This window comes from Manis pentadactyla, chromosome 6, assembly GCF_030020395.1.
Source record: "Manis pentadactyla isolate mManPen7 chromosome 6, mManPen7.hap1, whole genome shotgun sequence".
NCBI lineage: Eukaryota > Metazoa > Chordata > Mammalia > Pholidota > Manidae > Manis > Manis pentadactyla.
This window is the reverse complement of record NC_080024.1, coordinates 8,125,306-8,149,944: the sequence shown is the minus strand read 5'-3', so window position 1 is coordinate 8,149,944 and position 24,639 is coordinate 8,125,306. Positions and strand designations below refer to the sequence as shown.

General features: G+C 37.3%; 1 protein-coding gene across 1 annotated transcript in view; it reads left to right on the top strand.

Annotated features, from left to right (window-relative positions):
* The first annotated feature begins 226 nt into the window (after positions 1-226).
* Positions 227-24,639, top strand: part of PSMD1 (proteasome 26S subunit, non-ATPase 1) — an 89,062-nt gene continuing 64,649 nt past the window's right edge. Inside the window, exons 1-15 of the mRNA XM_036912403.2 lie at positions 227-410; positions 3,226-3,269; positions 3,890-3,963; positions 4,149-4,318; positions 7,628-7,833; positions 9,950-10,093; positions 12,096-12,322; positions 17,174-17,234; positions 18,177-18,305; positions 19,601-19,689; positions 20,108-20,186; positions 20,799-20,972; positions 22,549-22,660; positions 23,195-23,391; positions 24,365-24,460. Coding sequence (XP_036768298.1) covers positions 395-410; positions 3,226-3,269; positions 3,890-3,963; positions 4,149-4,318; positions 7,628-7,833; positions 9,950-10,093; positions 12,096-12,322; positions 17,174-17,234; positions 18,177-18,305; positions 19,601-19,689; positions 20,108-20,186; positions 20,799-20,972; positions 22,549-22,660; positions 23,195-23,391; positions 24,365-24,460 — 1,818 coding nt within the window. The 5' untranslated portion in view covers positions 227-394. The remainder of the gene's footprint in view (positions 411-3,225; positions 3,270-3,889; positions 3,964-4,148; positions 4,319-7,627; positions 7,834-9,949; positions 10,094-12,095; positions 12,323-17,173; positions 17,235-18,176; positions 18,306-19,600; positions 19,690-20,107; positions 20,187-20,798; positions 20,973-22,548; positions 22,661-23,194; positions 23,392-24,364; positions 24,461-24,639) is intronic.

Below are 24,639 nucleotides of genomic sequence, written 5' to 3'. Positions count from 1 at the left end.
GGGCCTCTCTCTAGGGGTGGCTATTCTAAAGCCTGATCCCACGTGCTGACGACTGTCCCCCAACCCTGCGGAAGCGCTGACCTCGGGGAGAGTTAGAGAAAACAATGAATCTCTCTGTGCACCCTTCTGCGCAGGCGGGGAGGCGGCAGTGGCGGACCGGACCACGAGGACCGGAGGAGAGAGAATTCGCTCCGGGTGGCAGGCAGGAAGGCGGGCAGGCCCGGGGCGGACGGGGTCCTGGGTGAGAAGCGAGCCGGCGGCCTGAGCAGGCTACTGACTGAGCAGCGCACCCGGGGAGCGAGGAGGCGCAGTGGAGTGCACCGGCCGGGAGCTGACAGATACACGGCGCAGCCGGGACGGCAAGCAAGCGGGTGGACGAGTGCGGGACGCAGCCATGATCACCTCAGCCGGTGAGTGTGACCGCAGCCGGCGCCGAAAGGGAGGAGCCGCCGCGCCGGCTTTTAGCTGAGTCAGGGCCGGTGACTGTGCACCTCCCGGCGGGGCCCCGGCCTGCGCGGCCCTTCGCTGCTCCGCACCCACCCCCGGGCCGGGGGCTGGCAGCCTGGCCGGGCCTCTGCGGGCCCCGGGATCCCCTCCGGCTCGGGGGAATCGCGCGGGGCCGGCCGCCTGGGCATCCCTGCTCAGCCACACCCCCGTGCCCGGCCCCGAGGGGCTTTCTGGGTTCTTCTCCGACTAGAGGCATTTTCCTTAATTCTATCCCTCCCGAGGTTGGCCCTGTGGGGCTGCCCGGTCTAAACCCATCGCAGGTTGTTGGCCTGGGATGTTCGACTGTGCAGTCTGACAGTAAGGCAGCCGAACTCCTCCGTAAGTGCTTCTGGACCCGGCCCAGCTCCGTTCTCCTTAGGGTGAACTCTGAAATTAGATTTGAGGTGGTTTCTGCGTGTGTTCCAAGGGTATTCAGTTAAAGCACCCACAGAACTTTGTGTTGAGAGAAGACAGCACCCTAAGGACAGCATTAAACTGAGAACCAGCCTATGGTTTTGAGGCGAGGCGCACAGTAAATACTTTGCATTGAAGAAAGAACTCGTGGGTGTGCGGAGCAAGTTTCCTCTACTTAATCGTGTTGTACATAGATTCGTGCAATGACTTCTGAAATGGGATAAGCTGTAGAAATCAAGCCCCTCCTCCCAACACACACACACTACAGGTTGATGTGCAGTATCTGTCCACAGCCCTGGTGCGCTGTTTGCTTGTCTGCTTACACACCCTTTCCTCGTCCTGTTTTACTCCACACTTGTCCCACAAGTGCTTTGTTATAAACAAACTGATCAGAAGACTGTAACTTGCACTTTTAAGGAACTAAAAACCGTCTGTTTAGGAGGATTGCTTAAAGAAATTGGTGGAGATTCTGGGGACATACTAAGTTATTTTCAAAGCCTTGAGGAGACAGTCACCTGTACCTGGAATTAGACTTTTATCCGCAAAGGTTGCAAAGATTCAGAGAGAAGTTTTAGTTCAATATAAGGAAAAGCTTTTCTGATCAGGTTCCTTGCCGCTTGAAAATGTAGACCGTGTTCTGTTTAAAATCCATCCTTTACCTTTGCTGCTTCTTAGCCTAAACCACCTTCATTTCTTGCCTGGGTTACTGTAACAGCCTTAAGATTATGTTTATCCACAGTTGCCTTATACTGTCCATTACTGTTGGGAGTCAGAGTGTTCTTTTTAAAACTGATCACATAATGTCATTCCTTGCTTAAAATCTTCCAGTGCTTTCTGTTGTGTTTAGAATTAAGTCCAGACTTATAACGAAAGACCTGCATGATCTAAACCCTGCCTTGTTTTGTACTACTCTCCCTCACTCATTACACCCACTCTGATCACACTGGCCTTTTTTCTGTTCCTTAAATATGCCCATTTCTCTCCTACTTCAGGGCCTTTCCACATTCTCGTCCCTTTTTCTAGACTCTTCTTCCTCAAGTTTTCCCTTAGCTTCTCAATCTTCAGTCTCAGCTCAAATTTTATTCTTTGTTGATCAATCTTTTAAAACATGCTGCCTCTCTCCCCCTTAGCTTTCCCTTCCATTCATCACAGCCCTGTAATTACTTAGTTTATGTACCTGATTACTGTCTTTCTCTTGTAGAACTTTGGCTGGGGAACCTGTTGTTTTCATAATTCTTAGAACACTGCCAAGCGGAAGTTCAAAAGTATGTCTTGTATGAAAAAATTAGTCAGCTAATCGAATCAGTAAATCAGTCCCTAGAGTATTTTAGGTAGAGGCTGGAAAAGCAGTTGGTGGGAATATGAGAGAATTTATACCAGTTGAGGGTGGCAGGAGTAGTGATTTTTGAGTTCCTGCTCTGAGACTCTGTGATGATAGTATATAATGTGCAGTTGAAAAACACAGGGGTTAGGGACACCAACCTCTATATAGTCGAAAATCTATGTAAAACTTTTGTCTCCCCCCAGAACTTAACTACTAATAGCCTGCTGTTGATTGGAAGCCCTACTGATAACATAGTCAATTAACATATACTTTGTATGTTATATGTTATATACTGTATTCTTAAAATACAGTAAGCCAAAGAAAAGAAAATATTTTTTCAAACTTTTGCAAATCTCCAATAACTTTTCCAATATATTTGTTGAAAGGAATCTTCATATAAGTGAACTTGTACAGTTCAAACCCTTCTTCAAGGGTCAAGTATATTTGTTACATTTACTGGATTACTTACTAGCTTCTGCTCCAAACCTTTTGTCACCTTGTTTCCTGCCCTTTAGCTCACAATGGCTTAAGATCTGACCCAGGTGCTAAACAGGGTATCATCATGGTTCCAATGTGTATTAGTTTATTCGTCCGTTTATTCCCTAGGCACTAAGAACACAGTGGCAAGTAAGAGATTAACATGTACTGTTAAATTTTTCAGGAGGTTTGGCTGTGGAAGAAAGTGGATCCACCCCCAAGAGTTTACATTTTTAACAAGTTCCCAGGCATTGGCTAATTCTACTGGTCCAGGGACCACACTTTTAAAACCATTGAATTAGGCAAATAATGTGATACATGTGGTGTTATAATGGTTTAATAACATAGTTAATTATTAAACTTCAAAATATAAACCTTTACAGTTTTAAAGAACAATAATCATTCTTCTAATGAATAACCCCTCAAAAAATACTTACTTGTTCCAACTATGGTATATTTTGACTAAGTGTTAATTTCTGTCTTAGCATATATTTCATAATCATGATATACCGTTTGCCTTATAGCTGGAATTATTTCTCTTCTGGATGAAGAAGAACCACAGCTTAAGGTATGAGTTGAGGAAAAAGTAACTGGGTTTATTATGAGTGCTATGAAGCACTTTGAATTTAGTGGTATCTGTGTATCTTACATCATTTAAAATAGCCATCCTACCTGGTCATGGAAATCTAGCCCCAGAGGACAGTATTTCAGCAACACCAGTTGGTTTTTCCTGGAGTTCAGCAAAGCTCAGGCAGATCTCAGTGTGACATCTGAAGAGCCCCTCTCCCAGCTGTTTTATCAACAGCACCAAAAAAAATGTTTCTTGTGTGTCACATATTTTTAAACTACTTTCATTTGGCAAGAGTTTGGAATATACTTCAAATGGCTCTGGACACCTGAATTCATTTATATCCAAACTAGTAATCTTGCATATTCAAAGAAGAAAATTATCATTATGAAAGAAATGACATTATATAGCTAGTCTGATAATTTGTAATTGTATACAGGAAATGTATAAACCTGGGGGAAATAGAAGTTAGTTGGTAAATGTTTATATTAGTCGTAGGTTAAAAATTTTAGTAAATATGACTGAAAATTTGGTCATTGATTTGTTGGGAACTTTTTTTTAAAGGAAGTGTATAATGGTAAGTCTGTCTCAAAATTGAATTTTGGTTTTATCTTCTACAGGAATTTGCACTTCACAAATTGAATGCAGTTGTCAACGACTTTTGGGCAGAAATTTCTGAGTCTGTAGACAAAATGTAAGAAATTATTTCTATAAATTAGAATAAAGTAGATCAACTTCATTATCTGTGGATGTGGGTCTGTGGCTTATGAATTCATTTAGAAATGTACTGCTACTAAATTGTGGCTTGAATATTTAGATTTTGGACTTTTAAGGAAAACTGCAGTTTGAACTAGGCCTATACTTCCTAATTTCTTTCAGAGAAGTTTTGTATGAAGATGAAGGTTTCCGAAGTAGGCAATTTGCGGCCTTGGTGGCATCTAAAGTGTTTTATCACCTGGGGGCTTTTGAGGAGTCTCTGAATTATGCACTTGGAGCAGGTGACCTCTTCAATGTCAATGATAACTCTGAATATGTGGAGACTATTATAGGTAATTATCTTCTGTCTGGTAAGGCTTTATCTTGTTGGCTTGTTGCTCTAGTGCATATCGCTTTTTCTTTTTTTCTGAATTACTTTCTGGTGTTACTGCCAAATTTCATTTTAATTAGAAGTTCATATCTTTCTGCAATAATTTTATGCAGGTGAGCTTTTAGATCTGCCTTCCAATCCTGTACTTTACTGGTTTTTGTCGTAAGGAACAGCAGTTGTATCAATGCAGTAATAATTAATGAAGCCCCTCACAAAACATTTTAAGAATGAATCTAAGAAATTATTTAGAAACAGCCATTTTAACACAGAGTTATCTCTGGTTATGGGTATCTCTACTCCAGTGAACAAACTGGTTTTATCTTCTACAGGAATCTCTCTACTCCAGTGAACAAACAAAATCACATGAAAAACTTTGTTCAGATTATTATGATCAACAGAAATTAAATGGTAGCAATATAGAGAGTTGTTTCTAATACAGGAAACCATTATTGAGTATCTCCAATACAGTGCTAGGCACTGTGTCAGTCATTCTTCAGAGCATGGTTTATTTCATAGCTGCCCTGTGAGGAAGGAGCTCACCCTGTTTTACAAATGAGAGAATCAAGTTTCAAGATGATAAAGGCTTATGGCTAACTAAATAGGAGGGTCAGAATTTTAAAACTCAGGCTTACTCTAAAACTCTACTGTTTTTACTGGTAGCCATTGTTTTCTCATTTGTTTCTTTACTTTCAAGTGAGATGGTAGCATCCAGGCAAGGCTTTGGGTTTTCTATCTGTAAGTCAAACCAGCTCTACAAGATTTTGTTCGGAGAGTTTGTAGCTTTAAAAATGTTTGAAAAGTCCTGTCTAGTAGGTGAGAAAAGGGGCTGCATGTTCTTCAGACATGCCTTTACTAATATCAAGCTTTAGCTCATAGTTATACAAAGCCCAAGGGTGTGTTCTTTGTCAAGACTGTACAGTATAGATAATTGTTTGAATTGCTGATAAAGAGGAAATCTACATTATTCACCTAAACCCATAAAAGGAGAACATATATTCTCTTTCAGAAATTGCTGCTCAAGGTGGTCCAAAAGGGTACTTTAAATTGTCCTTGAAGTTATAAGTAGATTCTGTGTTCACATATTTTTAAGTTTTGCCATGGTGTTGTGAAAATGTTGCATATAACTTTATTGCTGTTGGGGCTCATTGAATTGGAGTTTTCATCTGTGACTTTGGAAAGAACAGATGGTTTTAAAGAATAGATATCATTTGAAACCAGAGCACTTTCCCTACATTAAGTTAGAAATGGTGAGTTAAATACACTAATCTCTTTTCTCTTCTTTGAAGGATTTTTCTTTTTTGATGAATGTTGATCATTTTTTCCAAGGTGATCTGAAAGGGCTTGTAACACTACCATTTTACAAGTCATGCTCTTAAACAGGACTTTTAGTCTATTAAGGGCTATGAGTTAGTAGGTGCCTTCCCTGTCTGAACACTGTATTGATTGCTCTTTTTGTGTGTGCAAGTAGGATTTAATCTTTCTAGTTTTGTAGGGACTCTTAGAATAGATTTTTTTTTTAAATGTCAGTGAGATTTGTGAAAGAATATACAAAATAGAATTTGGGAATGACTTTCTGGGATCTTAATGAATATCATAAACACTACATCCAGAAAATTTGAGACTAGTAAATCATCTCCCAGTTATGGTAAGACTTCAGCTGGAAGTGGGGCTAGATTCTGGGATTAAGTTATGATAATAACGTGGTGAGAGCAGAAATCTCATTTGAAACCTGGATGGTACGTTTTTTCCCCCTCAGTTATGATCTAAGGAGAACTCCCCCAATGTTGTATTTCTGAGATCCCTCTTTGGTGGGTTAGGAGTAGTGTTTCCTCACTTAACTACATTTAGTTCAAAAAGCTCACTTTAGGGCCTAGTGGAGTCTTCTCACCTCAAAATATAGTCCCACTTAACATGGGTCACCTAGTGGGCTAGCAATTTTTTTTTATTAGGGTATGATTGATATACACTCTTATGAAGGTTTCACATGAAAAAAAACAATGTGGTTGCTACATTTACCCATATTGTCAAGTCTCCACCCATACCCCAATGTAGTTATGTCCATCAGTGTAGTAAGATGCCACAGATCCACTGTGTGCCTTCTCTGTGCTACACTGTTCTCCATGTGATTCCCCACACCATGTGTACTAAACATAATACCCCTCAAACCCTTCTCCCTCCCTCTCTACCTGCCTTCCCACACCCCTCCCCTTTCATAACCACTCGTTCATTCTTGGAGTCTCAGAGTCTGTGGGCTAGCAATTCTTTCTCTTAATTCAGATCATTTGTTTCCTAGGGCTATAGTTTACAACTAATAAATCTTTGTACCCTTTCTTCTCTTTGAAAAGGAAAGTAACAAGCCAGTGAGTTATAGAAAGGATAATTACTGTATACATCATTCAGCTTGGGTGGCTATTTGTCTTCCTTATGAAGGTGGAAGAGATTTAGGGAAATTCTCTTTTTTGGTTGTTCCTAAGACATTTAAGGTATGCTTCTGAAGTAGTGTGAGTTGTAAATAGACTTAGCTGTTTCTCATCAAGTGTGCTGTTGTCACCCTTCAGTGTGTTGTGTCATCCTCCCCATTCGCCCAAGTCATTGTGAAAGGTGAAAGCCAAATTGTGCCCATACACCATTGCATAAATTTTCAGGCTCCTGGGGAGGGAGGCCGTATAATAGGGCCCACCCACCTCACATTGAGACAATGAATATTTCAAGTGATGTGCTACAATTGCTGGAAAAATTTTTGGAGATCTTTAAAATTGCCTTTATTTAGAACCTGTGGCACACTTCAGGTCATTTCACCATTATTCTACAAAGGTGATTCAGACATGGTCCCTACTCTCGAGGAGCTAATTGTTTTGCTAATGTAAAAAAGTCTAATAATTTATTGCCATGTGATAAGTGCTAAAATAGATCTTTTTCACTGTCTTCAGTAATGACAAATGTTTATTTTTGTAAGTGAAACAGCTATTTGTAGCCAATAAGCAGTCTGTCTAGTCAAGTTAAATAATATAGCTTGGTCAAAATAAAGTAACAAGATAGAAATGTTTTAGTTAATGTTAGATTTATTGGAATTAATATGTAAGCCCTCCAGCATAATCACTATGTAGTGAACAATATTAATTTGAATGTATAATTTCTAACATTTAAAAATGTTGAAATTTGCTTATTATGCCTTACACACCCCATAAATTTTTATAATTATGAATATTTAGGCACATTGTCCTTTAGCACAGTTTACAAGATGATCAGAATTACTTTATTTTCTCCATAGCAAAATGCATTGATCACTACACGAAACAATGTGTGGAAAATGCAGATTTGCCTGAAGGAGAAAAAAAAACAATTGACCAGAGATTGGAAGGCATCGTGAATAAAATGTTCCAGCGATGTCTAGATGATCACAAGTATAAGCAGGCTATTGGCATTGCTCTGGAGACACGAAGACTGGACATCTTTGAGAAGACTATACTGGAGTCGGTAGGTAGATGATGTGATTTAGTTGTTATTGTTGGGGAATAAGCAAAACAAATTATTCCAGCTAAAAATCTCATAGAAAGTGGAAAAAATCTAGTGTAAGCTGATCCTGACCTCAGGCCACGAGCTTTCTCTTTGAGAGTATACTTCCAACTAGCTAAATTAAATTGTCTTCTAGTCTTAAAAAAAAGCAAACAAACCTAGTTTAGAAATAAGGTGCTCTTTTGCCAGATATTTTATTTTTATATTTTCATATGAACCTTGGCTATGTATTGTGGTCATTGTATATGTGCTTTTATCTTACCACATGTATTCCTTTGAGGTCTTGCATGTGGAAGTTGTTCAAATTACCCTGCCCTTTTTAAGACGACTGTATCGACAAACTAGTATTTAACACATTTATGCCGCCTGAATCTACAAACTCAATTCCTGGTTTGGTGGTATTTTGCAATAATCGTGACAATTGTAAATCACCAACCAAAGTGGTAAGAAAGGTGCAAGGCTGAGGTAAATGGACATTGAACCGCATGCCCACTTTGCCTGTCTCATCACCTACCCTCCATGCACTCTAGCCATTTTGACCTTATCTCAGCTCTTAAATGTACCCTGCCCCACTCCTATGGCCAAAAATACTGCCTCTGCCAAAAATATTCTTTCCTCTCCCTACTTTATTCCTATTCAAGATTCACAATTAGCTTAACTGTCACTTGTTTACAGATTCTTCCATCAATCCTAGCCACCTCTTCAGCCCCTATTGCAAAACAAGATCCAATTCTTTTGTTAATTTCTTGGATCCCTGTATTTTTTCATAGTGTTCCCCACCATAATAATTAATTAATTGTAATAATAGGTATTTAACATGTCTTTCCCACCAGATTATAACTTCCGTAAGTACAGGTACTTTGTTCCTTGCTCACCACTGTGTCCCCAAAGCCTAAGGCAATGTTTAGCAACAGTGGTATGATTTGTTTACATGAGTTAATGAATGAACGACCAAATGTCGTAGAATGGCCCTTTTTTTTACTGTTTCAGCTGTGTGCAGTTGTAGCCTTCCCTTGTCTTAATGTGAATAGAATTAAAATATTTGTTTTTATTCATTCAACAAATACTTTTTGAATGCTTACTATGTGTCAGACACTGTTTTAGACATTGGATATAGTAGCAAACAAGACGAACAAAGTTCCTTTCCATGTGGAACAATCCACTGGGAGAATAGAGAGTTGAGCAGATACACATGGAAGGTAAAGGAGTGATACATGTTTAAAGAAAGAATAAAGCAGAATAAGAAACTCATCCTACTTTGCATACCAGTGCACATATACATACAGATATAACAAGTTTTATGAAACAATACCTGTTTTGACTACTTGTGATATAACTCTGATGCTTTAAAATTGTATTTCATTACAAAAAAATGCTAGGTGCATTAAGTTGATTTCATTATATACTGATAGGTAACAATTTGCTTTTTGAGAAATAACCGCTGTAGTGCTTTCCAGTATGCTTATTTATGGGGAAGGACTTCATAGGTTCATATCTCCAGTACTGGATAGCCTTTGGAGAACGACAAGGTGGACATACATAGTATGGAGTCAAAATGTCCTCAGGAAAAGCACCAGCAAGAACTGACAGCGCTCAAAGCTTTTGTCGCTCAGAGCTGGAGAACAGTTCTTCCTCCTTGTGTTCCTGGCCACCAAGTATAGGCAGTAAGTCGTGAGGACTAACATGATTGGAGGCAGGACTTCAGAAGACACAATTTAAACACAGAGCCACTCAGTATATGGACAGTTCATGTATCTTTTTATAATAAGAGCATTACTCTATTACAGTATACGGTATGTTCATATACTGATGATTCTGGATGATCACTAAATATTAAATTGCTTTCCACCCATTTTTCATGAAGACAGGGAAATAGATAATTTCTTCTAAGATTTTTATCTAAAATGGTTAAAATTTAAGTTGTATTGCTTAAGTAGCAAATCTTTGGCTGCCTAGAATGACTAAAGAATTCAATTAATTAAAATTATCTATTCAAGAATTAGATTAAAATAACTCAATTTCTAAATAAACGTAATATTTCAGTGACCACATAATGATGTGTCTTTATCTCTTTCAGAATGATGTCCCAGGAATGCTAGCTTATAGCCTCAAGCTTTGCATGTCTTTAATGCAGAATAAACAGTTTCGGAATAAAGTACTGAGAGTTTTAGTTAAAATCTACATGAACTTGGAAAAACCCGATTTCATCAATGTTTGTCAGGTACTTACATTAGATTACATTACACTACTCTGCTGTGCTGTGCCTCATTATGTTACGTTGCTCTAATGGTTTCTTATGTTTCTCAGCTGATATTTACAACAGTCTTGTGAAGATAAGGTATGTATTTATTTTCCTTGTTACCGATAAGCTGAATCTCACAAAACCAAAAAACTATTTTGTTATAATGCATTCTTTTTATGTTCTTTTTTCATTTTGAAAGTATTCCAAGCACTTATGGAAGTTTTGGAAACAAGGTTAAAAAAATAAATAAATAAAAGGTAGAACTAAAAATAAAACCAGTACCTTTCATTCTAAAAAGAAATTCAAGTTTAAAAATTATCTTTGGTTTCACTGCCCAGGCACAACCAAAACTTGGGTATATTTTATCTCTTCATGTAGAAATTTGCTTTAACATTTTAAAATTAAGACAGTACAAAAAATATATAAAAGGAAAAGTATATCTTTCCCTTTCCCTGGGCCTTTTCCCAAAGGTTGTGCATGGATATTTGTCTTCCACTTATTAGCCACACGTCTTTTCAATGGCTATGTTGTATTTTAATATCTAGAAGTGTATAGGTTTTCTTTTTAACAATTAATCATACTGTGTAAATTAATTGTATTCTGCTTAGAGCATAGCATTTTATCACTATAATGTGTTCATATTATGTGTTTTCATTCTCTGTACATTTATAAAACTTAGATTAATATATCCTTTTCTAAAAAAATTTTTTAAATACCTTTTAAAGCAAGTTTGAAATAGCAATAGCCAGAAGAAAAATATCCAAATTTATATCCAAGGTCAACTTAATGTTTTAGTGTATTGCTTTCAGTTTTCTCAGTAGAGGTTTCTGGAGTTTTATTTGCTTCTTAATAGTTTTTAATAATTTTTTAAGTCGTTTTTAAAAACTTAAATGAAAAACAGTATTCTGCCCTTTTCCTCTGTGTATTTCAGTTTTAGTCCTCAGAGGCAATTTTATTTATTTTAGCTCTTTTTATTCCTTGTCCCTTTAAAATTTTTTTTAAAATTTGTTTTAGATTTTTAAAATATTTTTTAAACAGGTAATAATTCATTCACATGATTAAAAATTCAAAAAGAGCCAGAGAGTATACAGTGAAACGTCTTCTCACTTCCTTTCTTTTGGCTCCCAAGTTCCCTTCCTGGAAGCAAACAGAATCAATTTTATTTATATATATATATCTGTGTGTGTGTGTGTGTGTGTGTGTGTGTGTGTGTGTGTGACACACAGATGTCCTTCAATTCAACAACTTTCCATGTTGTAACTCTTCACAAACTCTTGTTCTTTTTCTTGATTGTGCCATAGTCATTCAGTGGAAGTACTTTACCTTACTTAACATTCCCCTATTATTGGTCATTAATATTTTGTTTCCATTATTTCCTGTTATCAATTTATAATAACTTCAATTACTGTGTTTATTGTGAAATGTTATTTGCTACTTAAGGGGGCAAGAAAATTTAAATCGAATTCTTAAAAGAAAATCCTAAATTTAATGGATAATTTTGTTAAAACATGGCAGATCAAAAGAGTAGTAAGAGAAATGTTTCAAAATGGCCATTTTAGTGTGTCTTGGCCTGACTCAGCACAATACAATGTGTGTTAAATGAATGAATGACTCACACAATTTATGGTAAAGCAGAAAATACAAGTTAAGGAGCACTTGATATGAATTACGGTTAAGATTTAAAGAAACCAAGATTTATTCACCAACCAGTTACTGAATACTGCTAATTGCCTGGCACAGTATTAGGAGTTGTAAATATAATTTGTATGGATTATCTTAAGGATGGCAGATGCCATTTTCAGGAAAACTTTGTCTAGTGCCAGGATCAGAAATGGAGTGCTAGACTAGACTAGTTTGCTTATGCCCCAGTTTGCCTATGCTAATAGCTTAAGGTTTCCTATTGCTGTTGATTATTTGTCACTCTCTAAATATTTTGTAGATGAGTTTTCAAATATTATGTAATTGTTTATCTGTGTTTCAGTGCTTAATTTTCTTAGATGATCCTCAGGCCGTGAGTGATATCTTAGAAAAACTGGTAAAGGAAGACAACCTCCTGATGGCTTATCAGATATGCTTTGATTTGTATGAAAGTGCTAGCCAGCAGTTTTTGTCATCTGTAATCCAGAATCTTCGAACTGTTGGCACACCTATTGCTTCTGTGCCTGGATCCACCAATACGGGTACCGTTCCAGGATCAGAGAAAGACAGGTATAAGTATCTTAATGGAACAGTCTTTTTTCATTTTGAGAGTAGGCGGAATATTCATAGCATATTCTAAAAATTAATTTCACCCTTAGCTTTCATAGATTCATAAAGTCTTATTAAGGCTATTGCTCTGTTTTGCACTCTGCTTTAAGGAAAACCAAAGAAATGGACTCTTCTGGAAAGAAATGGAAGTGATTATCGGATTGAGGGGGCTTGCCAGATAACATATGTGCTATCTAACCAAGTAAATTAAAAATCGCAAACAGGGAGGTGAGCTAGATTTTAGATATTTGGGTTAATGTTTGGAAAGTAAGAAATATTCTCAGTTTTTGTGCTTTTATTAGAACTAAAATATATATTTATCTGAGGTTGATATAGTATTAGATTTTATTTTCCTGTATTTTGTTACACATTTGGACCACTTACTAAAAAGGCTTAACTGTGTCCTTGTTATGCCTCTTATTTCTTTTTAAAGTTGTCCACATAGCAGTGAGAGTTATCCTTCTGAAACCTAAGTGTCACTACCCTCTCAACTTCTGATACTTTGCCACCACATTTCATACGAAGTCCTCTATCTTGAAAGTGGCCTATAAAGCTTTATATGCTCTGTCTTCTCATACTCTTCACCTCATCTCTTACTACTTTTTTCCTTAACTCACTCTGCCTTCCTATCTCACTGGCTGCTTTGTGGTTCTCAAAAACGCCAAAAATAAATCCTGCCTTAGTAAAGCTTTTCTTGAGTTTTAAAGTATTTGTTTTTCTCCAGTTGTTTTTCTTTGGCATATATGTAAGTTGGATTTTCTCTGCCTGTCTGCTGTATCTGTCACTTTCTTTTAATTCTTTCAGCTCTTCAATTCTTTTTCTTTTAATTGAACAGTAATTTAAATACAGAAAAATGCACATATACAGTTCAGTGTGTTCTGACAATATAAAAACCTGTGTAACTATTACCTTGTTATCCCAGAAACTTACCCTCTTGCCCTTTGAGGTCAACCTCCCCCACCCTCCACCCCCCATCTCTGAGCAGCCACTGTTTTGATTGCCAATACCACAGATTGGTTTTGCCAGTTTTTGAACTTCATAAAAATGGATCACATAACGTGTATTCTTCTGTTTCTGCTTTTTTCATTCAGCATAATGTCTGTGACATATATCTGTGTTTTTAAGTGACTCCGTAACTGATGGCTTTTTGTTGCTGAGTAGCATTTCATTGTGTATCTCTATCCGTTGTTTATTCATTTTTATACTGATGGGCTTTTGGGTTGTTTCTAGTTACTGGTTATTAAAAAGAAGGCTGCTATAAACATTGTGTATGCTATGAGGTAGGGGTAAAGAGTTTGTTTAAATATATGGATGTTACCATTTGTTTCAAAGACTGTCCTTACCTTATTGGAGCTTTTGACAAAAATCAGTTCTATGTATATGTGTTTATAGATTTCTCTGTTCTTTTCCATTGATCTCTTTGTCTTTCCTTATACCAGTACCACAGTATCTTTATGGACCAAACCTTATGGTAAATCTTGAAATCAGGTAATGGAAAACATACAATTACAACTTTTTTCTCCCCTAAGATTGTTCAGGCTTTTCCTGAGGCCCTGTGGAGTGGCAAGAGTTCACATCCTGGTTATTAACCAAAACCAGATTGATGCCCATGTACTCTGCAGTCTTTCAGTGGATTCTGTCTGACCACCCTTCAGGGACTCTTCTCTGTGCACCCATCTCAGGGTATACAGATACCAGGCTCTTGGCCACAAGCGCCTAAACCTTTGGACTTAGCTCTGGACAGGGCAGGACCTGGTCAGAAAGCCAGGGGACCCAAGTCCAGAGAGTGGGCCACCACAAAGAGAGTCTATGGGTTTGGTCTGCATGTTCCAAGGACTGAGCCTTGCCTGCTAGCTGATGTCGCCCATAAGGTCTTTCAAGATGATTCTGTGCTAGACGTCATACATGCTATGTATCAGCAGAACAAAGAAAACTTCCAGGATGAATGCTCAAAGATTCTGGTTGGCAATATTGTCATAACCTGCAACAACAATGTGGGTTGGAATAAGATTCCAAAAGACAGCTTCACAGTGTCTAATGGGAAGGAGATCACGTTCTTGGAGTACTACAGCAAAAACCATAGGATCACTGTTAAGGAAGGGGACCAGTCACTGCTGATCCACAGGCCCAGTGAGAGACAGAATAAGCTAAGGGAAGCCGCTGAAAGGACATCCTGCTGCTGCCTGAGTTTCCTTCACGACTGGCATCCCTGAGGAGATGAAGAAGGACTTCAGAGCCATGAAGGATTTGACCCAACAGATCAACCTGAGCCCTAAACGGCACCATACTGCTTTAGAATGCTTGCTACAAAAAAATTTCAAAGAATGAGACAGCCAGTAATGAACTGACACATTAGGTATTCTGCCTGTTCAGCCCATTGATCGCCACTTGAAGGCAACCGAAGGAAAGCAGGTCCTTTGCATTATTCATCTGACGGATGTAATCAAGAACAAGGAGTGCAGCCATCTTCTCTTCCAGGCTGGAGCTGGAACTATTGAACTTATTAATAAGCCGTACCATGATCTGCATGTCTGTCTCAATGACGAAATTCAGCTCCGCCAAGTCATTTATTTCCTCAGTGGGGCGAGAGAGCCCTTTAACCTCAGCCTACCTGGCTTTGTCTTTGAACTCTCTGTCTCTGCCTACTCTTTAGATTGGGTGGGTGGCCGACATTGCTACGGACCGCGCACTAGCTTTGCTGTGGCTTTGGTCAAGGCATGGTGCCTGGAGACCCCTGTCCCAACAGCAGAACCCACCCCAGGGCGACACTGAGGCACTGGGGTCATGCCGCCCGCGCCTCCCACCCAAACCCTACCCTGGGCTCCACGGGGAGGGTGGCTCGCCGCCTTCGCCGCCGCTCCCGCCCCTCACCCCATCCCCCATCCCCACCAGCAGGACTCACTTAAACCTCGGCCGAGGGAGCAGACGGTATGCTCGCATGCTCTTCTGCTCACAGTGCCTCTGCACTGGGCTCTTCTGCATTTCTATAAATCCATGGGGATTCTAATTGAGATTGAATTGAACTGCTTTAATTTGGAGCAAATTGATAATCTAACAATTGGGTCTCCATAAGCACGGTATTGTTCTCCATTTATTTAGGTTTTCTTTAATTTTTCTGTTTCATAGATTTCAGTACAAAGATTTCCTTAAATTTGTTCCTGTGTAAGTATAACAACGAGACAAAACTGAAGGAACAAAATAGCAGCAGACTCACAGACTCCAAGAAAGGATTAGTAGTTACCAAAGGAGAGGGGTTGGGGCGGGAGGGAGAAGGGGATTTTGGGGTATCATGATTGGTGCACATGGTGTGTGTGGGGTCACGGGGAAGATAGTGTAGCTCAGAGAAGACAAATATGGACTATGTGGCATCTTACTACACGGATGGACAGTGACTGCAGTGGATTATGGGGGGGACTCGATAATAAGGGTGAATAATTGTTTTTCTTGTGAAACCTTCATAAGAGTGTATATCAGTGATACCTTAATAAGTAAATAAATAAAACAATCCTTATGACTTAGAAATAAAAAAAATTGTTCCTGTGTATTATGCTTTTTGATGCTGTTGTTATAGCATGTTTAAATTTCAAATTAGTTGTTTGTTACTAATATACAGAAATAGAATTGATCTTTTTTATATTAATGTTGAATCCTACAATTTTGCTTAAATCAGTTCTTAGGTCTAATAATTTTTTATAGGCCTTTTTAGAGAGTTTTCTTACATAGGAATCATATCATCTGTGAAGAAAGAGAATTTTACTTCTTTTATAACTTTAATGCCCATGTTTATCTGCATAGGCTAGGATTTCTAGTACATTATTGGATAGATGTGGTAAGAGTGAACATCTTTACTTTGTTCCTGATCTTAGGGGGATAGCATTTAATTTCTTTCTTTTTGATTTAAAATTTTTCTTCTTCTGCCCTTGCGTTTATTTGCTATCATGTTCCTTCTGTGTTAGTCATCATTTCTGAAAGAACTATCTTCTTTCATTTCTGATTTTTCTCTAGTTCTATTCATTTCTGAGTTCTAATTCTGATATGTAATTTATTCTTTTATATTCTGTATATTTTTTCTTTTATCTCTCTTGACATAATTTTTTCTCTTACAATACTATATGAGGTTTGACTTTGGTCATTTTCTATGGCTTATCTTTACTGAATTTTGTTTTCCTACGTTTTTACAAACGAAGCTTGTTTAGGATAGTTTTCCTAATTTCACGGCTCTCTAGAACTTCCTTTTCTATTATGTCTGTGGAGGATTAAACAAAATGCTGTCTTTCCCCTGAGATCTGCTGGCTCTGTTTCCTTTCCCAGTTTTATTGAGGACTTCTTTTTCTTTTGTTTTTGCTCTCTTAATTTATATTCTATGCCCAGCATTTTCTTCTCAGTATAGTGCTTTGACCTAGAAGGGAGTGTTGACTGGTTAGTTTTAAAAGTTGTTGGGGCACAACTGTTCGACTTCAAACTGGTCTTGTAGCTGATGATGATGTTGTCTCCACCTGAGTCTGTTTTGGACACTTAGGGGATACTTTTGTCACTTGGTTTTGTTGTATTGTCCATGCATTTTTGCTAACCTAGTTAGTTGCTTTGGTGTTTTATGAATTTATTTGGAGGACATGCAATGACCTGGACTCCCTCCATCTTAATAGATTCTTTTCTGTTTCATAATGCCAATATTTACAAAATAAATGTGTTTTCCTTGCAAAATACTTAATTTGGACATGTTTCAGATCTTAAATTTGATAACAAATCACCTACACATATTATTCAGAGAAGATTTATCAGATTAGTAACTGTTGTTTCTCTTCATTTTAGTGACTCAATGGAAACAGAAGAAAAGGCAGGTAGTGTACTTGTAGGAAAGACACCAGAAGCGGTACGTGTCCTTTTTGAAGTTGAGGTTGAGACTTAACGTATATTCCCAGAGTATATTATAAATTGTTTTAATAGTGTTATATACCTTTTCTAATGGGGCTTATTAAATTTGATACCAAAGTCATTTTTATAAAAATGGACTTTCTATAAAAAAGTGAAATTTTAAAGACTGACCGCAAAAGCACTTAGCTAAGATCTTTATCAGAGAATGAATTCTGTCCATAATAACTCTGAATTACCTGTCACAGGGTGAGAAAAAAGTATAGCCTTTAACAAATAAATGGCAACTTACCATAGAGGGGGACAGTTTAGTTGTCTTTGCTGTTTTTAATACTCATGGTGTATGGAAGAATGGGATAAGTGTTAGAGCAGTGGGTCTGATTGATGTAAGTACTTGGTCCATCAGGACTTGTGGTTTCTGATGCTCAGGTATAGAAACTTCAACTGTTTTTCACTGGGATAGAAGGTTAGGTTGATGGCTTGGTAGTTCATGAGGTCATATATATATATATGTGTTGATTAAAGGTGCTTTCATTTTTCTCAATTTGAGAGCAGAGAGTCTTACCTTGATGTTGTAGATTAAAAGAAACATAGCTTCTTGCCTATGTTTTTCTATATAAAGTATTTTTCCTTGCATATGATCAACAATTATTTTTTTATAGTTTGGGGTTTTTTTTTTGAGTATTAAGATACTATTTTTGGAAGGTAGTTCAGAATGAGTTGCATTCTTCCATCAAGCTGTTGTTGTATCTCAGTGGCATCTAATAAATTATTCTTTCTCTCAAGTAAATGATGCATGAGTTTTCTAGCTCCTACTGTTAAAATGGGAGTTTTGTTGTGTGTATGGACTGTGAATTTCACTGGTTTTGGGCTGTTAAAGTTGGCTTAGTGGGTTTCAGTAATGTATGAATTTTCATTCTTGTTTGTTTGTTTGTTTTGGCAGAATCCAGAGCCCAAAGACCAGACTTTGAAAATGATTAAAATTTTAAGTGGTGAAATGGCTATTGAGTTACATCTACAGTTTTTAATAAGAAACAATAACACAGATCTCATGATTCTAAAAAACACAAAGGTAAGTAGACATTCATCAATAATGGAGACTTTTTATTTCATATTTAATTCTTTGTTAATGTAAGTACCTATATTTATTGCCTATTGAATACTTTGTTGCATTTTATTCCTGAGCACGGAAATAAAGTTTTTGTGAAAATAATGGAGAAACAATTGTACTTGTCAAGGAAGAAGGGGATATATTGATTGGGCTTCTATTTTGTGCTAGTCTTTTGTCAGAAAGTTCAGTGGCTTCTTTTTTTTTCTTTTAATCTAACTTATTTTTAATATATACATGTAGCATTTGGACAAATAACACAATCAGAACATTAATATAGTTTGCTTATGTGTCTGCTTTTCCCACTGAACTATGAACTTCTTGAGAGCAGTCTTACTCATTTTTTTTTTTTTATAGTTTGGGTTTTTTTTTGCAATAACCTTACAAAGGTTACTTGATATTGTAACCTTTGTTGAAGTACTGATCCTAATTACTAATTTTAATTTTTGAATAGCTGATATATTCATCTGGTTCAAAAATGTTCTAAAATGAAAAGATGTGTATAAAAACTCTACCTTTCCTGTCATATTTATCCAGTATGCTTTCTCAAGGTCATTCGTTCTTTTTTTTTTAATCAAAATAATGAAGAACTGCTTGTGCGAAATTTAACGTGTGACAACCATGAAGTATTCTGTCACATTACATGAATTTTTGCTAGTTGCATATTCATTCTTTCTTCATAGCCATTACTAAACTGTTATTTGGTTGAAGCATATGTAATCATGCTTCTCCAAAGTTTTAATATAATTTTTACAATGGCAAAAATTTAGAGAATTTCATAATTTGCACTTAGGACAGTTATTTAAGGCTAATCTTTGTAATACAGTCTCATTAAAAATACACAAAATTATATTGTTACCAAAAAAAAAAATACACAAAATTACCTTGGTGAGTGCCCAAGGTGCAGTGCCAGCAGAGGTGCAGCGTTGCACTGGAGAGTGCCCTAACACTTTGGGCAAGGTGCTGAAGAGAAAGGACAAACTATTCAGAAACCAAAAAAACAGGAAATCTACCTAAATTCTTATATAAAATCTCCTGAGCTCAAGTTAAGACCACAAATAAAATTGTTTGACTTGCTTGTTTTTATAAACTAGCTGTTTAATCTTTATAAAGAAATATTTAAGATCCATATTTTAAGTAATCAGTTTCGTTTATTCATGTTTTCACCACAAAGAGGGTCTCTGATTGTGTGTTCCTGTGCAAGCTTGCATGTGTATAAATACTTTGCCAATGATAAAAATCTATATTTGTTATTGTAGGATGCAGTAAGGAATTCTGTATGTCACACAGCAACCGTTATAGCAAACTCTTTTATGCACTGTGGGACTACCAGTGACCAGTTTCTTAGGTAAATATACTTGTAGATTTCCACTTTGGTTTAAGATCATCTGTAACAGACTCTTGAAATTGTTTCATGGATATGGAGAGCTTCCCCTGCCTGCCAGTCCTGAATTTCAGGTTCTATTTTTGCTATTCTATATATTTTTTATTGCATATGCCTACCCTTTTGAATGAAATATATTAAGCTCAGAAATTTAATACAAATTTGCTTTTGTTCATAGTGGAATTACATATCGTTTGTTAAAAAAAGAGTCTTCAGAATATTAAGAACAACTTAGGAGGTAAAATCAGTAACTTAAGGTCCATTAAAGTAAAACAATTTGTAATAGTTCAAAGTAAAATTTTAATGCTTTGACTTCAGTGTTCATAAAAAAGCTTTAATGGAATTCATTTCAGGAATATCACTAAATTTTATTTTTTTACAGGGATAACTTGGAATGGTTGGCCAGAGCTACTAACTGGGCCAAATTTACAGCTACAGCCAGTTTGGGTGTAATTCATAAGGTACTATACACTGATAAGCACAAGTAGGCATCAGAAGTAATTTTTCTGGAGTTAAAAAATATAAAAGTTTGCTCTAATTCAGTGAGAAATCCAAATAAATTGGATCAGTCCATCCTCTAACAGAGAAGGATAAAGTAAATAAGAAATTTAAATACATATTGTGTGTTTGTTTTAATAAAAGGCAGAAACCCTTTCCTATGAAGACCAAGCCATTTCTCAGAGAATGAATTGAAGAAAATTACTCTAACGTGAATTTGGGGAAATACTATAATATAAGGGGGAAAAAAATTGAAGCATTCATTTCTAACCAGGATGTGACTGAGCCTTTTTTTTTTTAAGGTAACACAATCTTATGAAGGTTTCACATGAGCAACATTGTGGTTACTACATTTACCCATATTATCAAGTCCTCCCCCACACCCCATTGCAGTCACTGTGACTCCTTTAAAGGGTGTCTTGTTTGAGTGGTAAAGTTGTGTAAGAGAGAGCCCCTCTTCATTCTCTTTCAGTGAGTGGACATTCTGGAGAAAAGGCAATAGTCACAGAAAATGTTACATCTTTTTTCTCTCACTTTTGTCTTACTGACACCTTTGTGGTGGCTCAAATTTACAGGGCCATGAGAAGGAAGCATTACAGTTAATGGCAACATACCTTCCCAAGGACACCTCTCCAGGATCAGCCTATCAGGAAGGGGGAGGTCTCTATGCATTAGGTCTCATTCACGCCAATCATGGTGGTGATATAATTGACTATCTGCTTAACCAGCTTAAGAATGCCAGCAATGATGTAAGTATTAGAATGGAAAAGTAAATTTCCATTACTTAAGAGCCCAGAAAAATGTTTATTTCTAAATTTTCTAAATTACTTGGTGAATAGAAATTTTGTAAGACTATGAATTTTAAAGGCAATTTCTTTTCCTTCTCCATAAGCTAAAAATTGTGCTTCTCAGTCCTCTTAAACCTTGTGTGGATAAGCAAAATAAAAGTACCAGGTATTTGTAAAATACATGTTATAGTTCCATACTTCAGAGTTTTGCAAACACTGTAAGTGACCCTGGTTATCATTTACTCTAATTCTATTATTTCACAGAAAACTAAGATCCAAAGAAATTGCATATACTCTCTCAGGAATCAGGACTCTTGCTTGTTTGATATTTGATAATTTTTAAATGTAATTCTTTTGGAAAAACTCATTATGTAACCCTGTTCTTATTTTAAGGAACCCTGAAATAGGATTTTAGACTTTAACTTTCATGTTAGAATAGTCTGTTTTAGAAGGCTATTATGAGAGTAGCTAAGTGAGTCAGAAAATTTTGTCCTACTTCAGTAAAAAGTTACTGGGGCCAAAAGGATGATCTGTCTCAGCTGATGACCCCCCTATCCACAAATCTTACGTACATTTACAGTTACCTTTATTTAATATCCTCTGGTCTCAAGTAAAAAGTTTGTCAGAGCTCTTTGGTTGCCAGAAATAGAAACCTCTGCTGACTAACTTAAACAAGGGTTTAATAGGAAGTGGCTTATATAAGTAAAGGAAAAGCTGATGAACCAGTTTTCACATAGGTTAAGAGTCAGGGCAGTTCTAGGGGTCTTGATAACAGTAACTAATGGAATTGTCTCTCCAGTTCTCTACTGTCAGGATGAATGAACTTGAAATGTTTTTGGTCCTTGGGTCATTCCACTTAAGAAAGATTATAATTCTGAGAATGAGTATCTACTTGGCCTGTCTTGGGTCACAGGACTACACTTTGGCTATGGGAGGTGAGAGCTGATTAAACGACAGTTCCACCAAGACTCAAACCAGTGGGGGAGGAGTAGTCCCTAGTCAAGACTAGGATGCTGTCACCACCGTAAAAGGAGACTGCATTCAAAAATGACAGATGGTCACTAAAGTATCCCTCTTCAAATAAAGACACTCTTTTGCTCTTGACCCATTTTCTCCCACTTTCTTCGCAACTGTATTCCATTAGATCTTTTCCTTCTCTCTTTCTCTCCAGTCTCCCTCTAAGCTGCCACCTTCTCCTCAGCCCAGAAGCGTACTCAACTCTCACCTATCCTAAAAAAAAGCTTTCCTCTTAATGTTGTTATCTTTCTCCCCTCCTCATGTAAACTTAGAGAAAGAGGACTGTACTCGGTCTTTCCACTTTCTTTTCTTTCATTTACTTCTCAAGTCAATATTATTTTCATCAGCAAGCACCATTGCTGGGGTTACCACTGGCTTTCTGATTCTCAAATCCTTTGATCATTCTCACTAGGTCCGCTGCTCTGCATGTTTAATGTCACAGTATATCTTTAAATTAGAATAAAAGCATGGATTACCAGTACAGCATACCAGATCAATGGAGCCCATGCTTTTTCCCTAGATCGTTCGACATGGTGGCAGTCTGGGCCTTGGTTTGGCTGCCATGGGGACCGCTCGCCAGGATGTGTATGATTTGCTAAAAACAAACCTTTATCAGGACGATGCTGTGACAGGTAGGTGATTATTTCCAAAGACAACAAACTTTGGGGTTAATAAATATAACTGGCATTTGTTTTTACCTCTATCTTGTAGCCTCTTAAAAATCTAATGGATTTCTCTATTTGTAGAGGGAATGGATTTTGCCCTGATTATCAGGCTCATCTTATGAAAATATATTTTGTGATATACAGGCTTTTTTAAATGAAATATCCTGTATATCTCTCTGTATTTTTGCAAGTAGGAATTTATTAGAGTGATCTACTTGTATTATAGGGCTATCTGTCCTGGTGATAATGTAGGAAAAATGTCATAGCCTCCTTTGAAGTAACTGTAGAATTTGATGGGACATTCTGTCAAGATGTGAAAGGAAAATAGTTACAAACATATGGATGTACTCCACATAAAATATCTTCCTTTTTAGCAGATGGTTTGAAAAAATACTATCAGAAGCTAATAGTTGGTGCTAATAGGTGCCACTTCTGATAGTATGTTTTATTGACTTGACATACATAATTTTTTCTGTAATGTTTTACTTTTTTACCCACTAGGGGAAGCAGCTGGCCTGGCCTTAGGTCTGGTTATGTTGGGCTCTAAAAATGCCCAGGCTATTGAGGACATGGTCGGCTATGCACAGGAAACTCAACATGAGAAGATTCTGCGCGGTCTGGCGGTAGGCATCGCGTTAGTGATGTATGGGAGGATGGAAGAGGCTGACGCCCTCATTGAATCTCTCTGCCGTGATAAGGTGAGATCCTTGTCCTGTCCTCCTAGTTCTCCCCACCCTCCAGTTGTCTCTAGTATTTACAGAAACATTTAACTTCACTGGAAATTCTCTTTTCCTGTCAGAACACCTGGCATCTGTTGGTAAAACTTCTTGGAAAATTTATAAAGCCTAATAGAATGTAGGAAAGAAAAACACTGCTTAGAAGAGGTGAACAGGACTAATTAGAGGATTTTTAAATTTAATCAAGGCTTCAGATCATTGATTTTCAGATAAACAGATCCAGGAAAGTTCTTTATAACTTTGCAAGTTGATTTCTTTTAAAAATTATATTTGGGGAGTGATTCTGTAAACATTTAATAAGACAAAGTTTACTTCCTTGCTTTTTCATCAAAAACCAATGCCAGTCTCTATACCTACTTATTGGGGTGATGTTTTTTCCATTGCCTTTTGTTCTGATAATAGTCTTGTGTGTGGTAAGTAGTCAGTGGTAAGTCAGACTTGTCCTCTATAATCTGATAAAAAGAACCACTGCTGTAGTTGATTGGCAAAACTCTTTTGCTCAACTATGAGTCCCCATATCCCTTCCATTCACTGCTCAGTCAGTGCCCAATAATTAAATGATAAAGTAAAAGGAAGTTAGAATGTGGAATTAGAAGCAAATTTCTTTGTAGTTCATCTGATAAATGGAAGTTGAGTGTCATAGGACAGTGAGATTGGCATTAGATTTGAGTTTATACTGCCTAGGAAGTGTGAGACAAGATAGGCATGTTGCACAGAATACTGACAATTTAAAGTAATTAATTCCTCCTGTATTAAATGTTTTTTATTTACCCATTTGTTTAGAAAACTACCAACCACAAAGTAGATCTCCTTGAGTTCATCATTTCCTACCTAAAACCAACTCTCGTGGTAGATGCAGCTATGCCTGTAAGACTGTAGAATTTACTCTTTGAAATGATATGCTGTTGATTGATGTTGAATTACTTTTTCTTAGGACCCAATTCTTCGAAGATCTGGAATGTATACTGTAGCCATGGCTTACTGTGGCTCTGGTAACAACAAAGCTATTCGGCGCCTGCTACATGTTGCTGTAAGTACTCTGACCTTTCTTGGATAGGAGTGAAAAGGAAAGTTTGTAGATGGACACTGAATGTCTAGGTGACTACAGCACCCATACCATATAACCACCACCAGTGGTCTCAGGTTCAAATTTTCATTACTAGACACAGTAACCTAGCACCAGGTTTACTTAGATTTTCAGAAGGATGT